Source organism: Leptonychotes weddellii, chromosome 7 (genome assembly GCF_054177405.1).
Source record: "Leptonychotes weddellii isolate Sample4059 chromosome 7, ASM5417740v2, whole genome shotgun sequence".
Classification (NCBI taxonomy): Eukaryota; Metazoa; Chordata; class Mammalia; order Carnivora; family Phocidae; genus Leptonychotes; species Leptonychotes weddellii.
In genome coordinates, this window is record NC_138375.1 from 115,044,973 (window position 1) to 115,050,046 (window position 5,074).

Below are 5,074 nucleotides of genomic sequence, written 5' to 3' on the forward strand. Positions count from 1 at the left end.
CTCCAGCCCGCCCCTGGAGGCAGTCCGCGGAACCGCAGGCTGGAGGCGCGCCGGCGTGATTCCGACCGCGGGAGCCGGGAGGAGGAGCCGGAGGTGGCTGCGGGGGGCTCCGGCCCAGGCGAAGGAAGGGCAAGAGGCGGTTCGGGCTGGGGGTGGTGGACTTAACGCTAGGGGGGGGAGGGCTTTAGGTGAAGCGGGTAAGAGGAGCCGAGCCTCTTGGGAAGTGGGCAGCTACGTGTGGCGGGGGACTGGGTGTGTGGGGGATGTCCTGGGCCTCTGGAAGCCACAGCGAAGCCTTCCTGCCTGTCTCGCAGACATCCTCGTCTTCTGATATAACAGCTACGAATCGCCAAGCTGACCCCTTCTCATCCCTTGGCCTGGAGAATAGAGTGGCTCAGGCTCAGGCTCAGGGATAGGCGGGAAGGGACCGGAGGCAGCCACAAGTCTGCACCCAGGCGGGGAGGAAGCGGGCGGGTGCCGCTCCGCAGGCGCAGGCGAGTGGGTGGGAAGGAGGGAGGGAGAAAGGGAGGAAGGAGGTGAGGCCGGGAAGATGCCACTGCCGGGGGCGGGGCGCGGCCGGGGATCCGGGAGAGGGACTGCAGCGGTGCTTGGTGGGGGCTGGGGCTGCAATGTCACTTATGTGAGGGTCAAGTGTGCATGTCCCAGGCTGAGACTGCCACTTGCCTACATCTTCCCGGTACCACCCAGGGCGCAGGGACGGAAGCGGAGGGCAGGGGACTGCAGTACCGTCCCCGAAGCGGGACGCGAACCAGCAGAGTTGGGAGAAGGTAAACAAGGGCCACGCCCCCTGCCGTCGCCCCGCGGGCGCGCACCCGCCGCTCCGGCCGCAGCCGGTACATTTCCACTCTCCCAGCGCTTCTCCCCCGCCGGACTCCCGCGCAGCCCCGGAGGAGGGCTACCCACAACCCCAGCCCCCGCCCCGTACGCCGGGGCTGCACACCCGGCATACTCACCTGGAAAGGGTGTCCCCCGCCCCTCCAAAACACTGTTTAATTTGTGCAGAGCCTCCGCGCCGGGGAGCTGAGCATGCTGCCCCCGCGTGCAGCGCCCGCGTGCACCCAGCCCAGAGAGGGGGCGACAGGGCGGAGGCGGTGGCCCCCGGAAGGTGTCTGGGACCGGACCGGCTGCACGTGAGCCCAGCGCGGAGTCATGTGCACCGGCTCAGCCCGGTTCGGCGGCCGGACGTGCTGCGTATCAACAAAATGAAACTCAGGGCGACAGGAGGGCAGATAGGTCCAGGTCCTCTGAACCCCCATCCCCGGCAGAACGACCTCCCCAGCACTGCTGTCTCCCGCCGCAGCCCCTCCGCGCGGCCGGAGCCCGCGGGGCAAGTTGCAGCCCTGGCGCGCCCCCGCCCGCCCGCGCCCCCTCACCGGCCCGGGGGCGCTTTGCCGCAGTCATTAATAAAGAAGGTCGCCAAGCTCACCCTTCCAAAAGTTGTTGTTGCATGCGCCCCTCTCAGCCTCCCCGCAATGTACTCTTTAAAACACGACTGACCAACATGCGCAATCTCTCTCCCCTGTGCTGTGCATCCCCCCCCCCCCCCGCGCCCTGGCTTCCTAGAACAGGCAGCCAGCAGGAGAGAGAGGGAGCGAGCGAGCAAGAGAGAGAGAGCGAGAGAGCGAGGAGCGCTGGCAGATCTGTTGCAAAAACACAAAATAACGCCGCGGAGATGCGCAGGGCCCATCGCTGGGGTCTGGATCTTACCTTCCTCCGCGGTGCCCTTCCGAGGGGCGCTGCCCTGGACTACGCGCCGCGGCGGGGGCCGGCGCGGGAAGGATGCTCCCGAAACCCGGAGCTCCTGGGGCCGGCGCGGGCGGGCGGGGGGCGCGCATCCATCCGGGGTCGCAGCGAGGGAGGCGGCCGGGCCTGCGGCGTCCCCGGCCCCGCACCCCTGCTGGGGACGGTCAGCCCGCTGGACCTAAGCCCTTACCGCTAGGAATGGGCGCAAAGTAACTCCATGGACGCTACTCACCCCCCCCCCAAAAAATAGCCTCCAACTGCGATGGCCGCGGTCGGCACCATTCACCAATCCCCCTGTGTATGTTTCTGTTTCTTTTTAAACCAAGACTTCCTTGTGATCTCTTTAGAAAAAAAAAAAATGTGTTGGGGTGGGGGTGGGGTGGGGGCGGGCGGGAGGAGCGAGGGAGGGGGAGTAGCCACTTTTTTCTTATTCACTCGGATCTCCACTCCTGACACCCCCCGCCGCCCGCCCCACCCCCCCCGCCCAGTTGTTTGGCTTCGGCAGCGGGTCCAGGTAGCGTTGCAGGCCTCGGGGGGAGGGTGCTCTGCCGGGCCGCCCGTGTGCCTGCACCTCGGGCCCAGACTCCCCATGGGCTCTGGGGCGCCCCCAGCCCGCCCTGTCCCCAGGGCCGGGCCGAGCGGCGGCTGCGCCCGTGCAAGTCCCATCAGGTCTGCTCACACTTCACACACTCACACACACACCCCGCCCCTCCACTCTCTCACTCACACTTTCTGCTCACACTCCGCCCCCTTCGCGCCCCAGACCCGGGCGGCGCCCCCCGCAACCTTAAAAAAAAAAAAAAAAGCAAGCTTATACTTAAAAAAATCTTTTGGCGCCATATTAATGACGTACTTAAAATTTGCCATTTCTCCCTGCGTCAAAAAGACGTTTCTTTGCAAATAACAGCCTGAAGGCGACACTCGCGGAGGGAACGAGGTTTGCACTGAGCACCCCGCCTCCCGGGGCTCCAGCGCTGGAAGACCCTCGCCCTAGGCCCTGCTCCCGAATCGCTGGTTTAAAAATGCGAATCGAATAAATCGCGTGGCGCTTTGCAGCGCCAGAAGTGAGCAGAAAGTGCTGGCCGGAGCGGAGGGGAGGGGCGCGCGCGCGAGTCTGGGGGAGGGGGCGCGGCCCTCCTCCCCCACCCACAGCAGATGGAAACTAACATCTCGGGCGGGGGAAACTTGAAATTGTGGGCGACCTCAAGAAAGGAGGGGCGGTCCGTAGAGAGGGTCCCTCTCGGGTTCGTCGCCCCCTCCCCCGCCCGGGTGCCTCCGGGTTCCCAGCTCTGCCCCGCATTTCCGGGGGGTGGGGAACGCAGTGATGGGTGGGTGGGTAGCTGCTCGTCCCGGTCCCACTTGGAGTTTGCCCCGCGGTGTCCCCTTCCCCCCCCAGCTCGTCCTTCCCATTACCCCTAAAGGGTTAAAAACCGAGGGGGCAACTTCCAAGGGCTGGCACTTGGCGAGGAAGCGGGGCGCCCCTCTCCCCACCCTTCGCCTCCTCGCCCCTCCTCCTCCGGCTCCACTTCCCGACTTGACCTTGTGGTGCACAAACAGTGCGCTCGGATCCTCGCAGTTTCTGGAAGAAGCGCTTGCGCTCGCCAGGCAGGCGGGCTGTCGGGCGGCTCGCAGGCGGTGGCGGGGCCTTGGGTCCGTTCCCGGAGCCGCGGGCCACACCCACCCAACCCGCTGCGCCCGCCGCGCTCACCTTCTCTCGAGGAAGGAGCTGGGCTGGCCTCCTGGGTGGGGAGGTGTGGGGGGCAAGCTGCAACCTTCTCCGGATGCTCCCAGCTGCGGAGGGGCTGGTCTCAGGCTGGGGAGACCTGGGAGCCTGGGTCAACATCCCCAAAGCATCGTTGCCAACTTTTCCTATCCTCTCCCTTTTGGCTATCCCTCAGAGATAATCCAATAATTTTTTTCAACTCACCTTTGGCTTTGAAGGCATGTGGGTGAGTTGTGAACGGGGACAGGAACCGCCTTCCCTCTCCAAGACTGAAGGTTGTTTATTCTTTCTTTCTTTCCCTTCCACCCCCCTTCTATGGAAAGATAAATATACAATTTACATAAGATGACATTTATGTGACAATTAAAAAGATCCCCCGATGGAATGTTGTAAACACATTTGCTTATAGGAGAAATAAATCTAATAATAAACAAACTCATAATAACAGCACAAATCCTCTGACAGGGTAGATTGTCTACACAACAAAGGGAGATGATGAATGCAGAAATAAGCACTTTTTGCAACAAGAAAGAAATATGAGCTCAAAGGGAGTCACTGCAACATTTTCTTCCTTGGCCTTCATTCACAAAGTCTGGGGAGGCTTGTCTGGCAAGATTGAGGCACTGGGGTACCACCTCCTGGTTAGACCTGACTCCAGCTCTGAGTGGTCAGTTGTTAGGATTTTCTCAAACCCAAGCTCAATGCCAGAAAACAGATGACACAGGCTGTTCACATGAAACAAAATGGTTAAATACCTGGATTCTAATCCTGGCTTTGCAGTTGAGAAGCCACTTGATGTGGACAAGTGCATTCATCTCTCTGGGTCTCTTTCTTCTGTGGAACAGGATGGCTGGAGGGGTCCTGAAGCGGTATGTGTGTATACATGCTGTTTGTGTAAACACAAACACTCCTGGCTCAGAGTGCACAGCGCACATTAACACTTTCCCTGGTGCTTAAGTTTTGGAAGGGTGACTGTGCTCCCTGAAAGTTCTTAACACTGAAAAACTGGAGAACAATGATTTTTGTCTTGCTCTCCATGAGGACCTAGACAAGATCTCCCAGTTAGGGCAAAAGGGAAGGCGAGGAGAAAAAACTGATACGTGGTGGGCTTCATGGTCAAGGTCCAGATGGCAGTCTCAACCACACATCTGAAGTGGGAATGGGGGTACCAATTGACAGTGGCACAGTCTAAAGAAACTGCTCTGATTGGGTCTGGTTGCAGAGGGCTTACATGCACCAAAAGATGGGACAGGCTCCTCCTCTTAGCCATCAGGATCCTGTGAACCTTGGCAAGCAGTTATAAAATGACCTAGAGAGAAGGAAGAGGGAGATGACCATTTACAGAGCACCTGCTCTGTGCTGTGCAGTATGCAAGTCGTTCCATTTCATCCTCACAAAAATCCCATTTTACCTATTGAGAAAGGTTTGGTGACTTACTAACAGTCACACAAGCTAGCAAGTGGTGGTAGAATTGGCATCTAGTCCACACGACCCCAAAGACTACATTTTTTTCCATTTTACCCCACTGCCAGAAATGAAAAGTAATAGCATTATTGGTTTGATTGAGGATGGGGGCCTGATTGCTAT

The 5,074-nt window shown here is 60.0% G+C and overlaps 1 protein-coding gene and 1 long non-coding RNA gene across 11 annotated transcripts in view; one reads left to right on the forward strand and one right to left on the reverse strand.

Annotated features, from left to right (window-relative positions):
- JADE2 (jade family PHD finger 2) overlaps nucleotides 1-3,437 on the reverse strand; it is a 52,481-nt gene extending 49,044 nt beyond the window's left edge. For 3 of the 9 annotated variants that reach the window (XM_006731020.3, XM_031025622.2, XM_031025617.2), the window contains exon 1: nucleotides 1,448-1,719. In XM_006731020.3, coding sequence (XP_006731083.2) covers nucleotides 1,448-1,708 — 261 coding nt within the window. In that variant the 5' untranslated portion in view covers nucleotides 1,709-1,719. The other 6 variants (XM_031025623.2, XM_031025618.2, XM_031025619.2 and 3 more) reach the window with 5 other exon arrangements.
- LOC145722744 (uncharacterized) lies at nucleotides 11-1,278 on the forward strand. 2 transcript variants are annotated; one of them, XR_014147244.1, is made up of 3 exons: nucleotides 11-129; nucleotides 315-788; nucleotides 1,024-1,278. It is a non-coding gene; the product is annotated as an uncharacterized LOC145722744 (long non-coding RNA). The 2 variants fall into 2 exon arrangements; XR_014147245.1 differs by having other exon boundaries at nucleotides 13-93.
- Nucleotides 3,438-5,074: the final 1,637 nt, after the last annotated feature.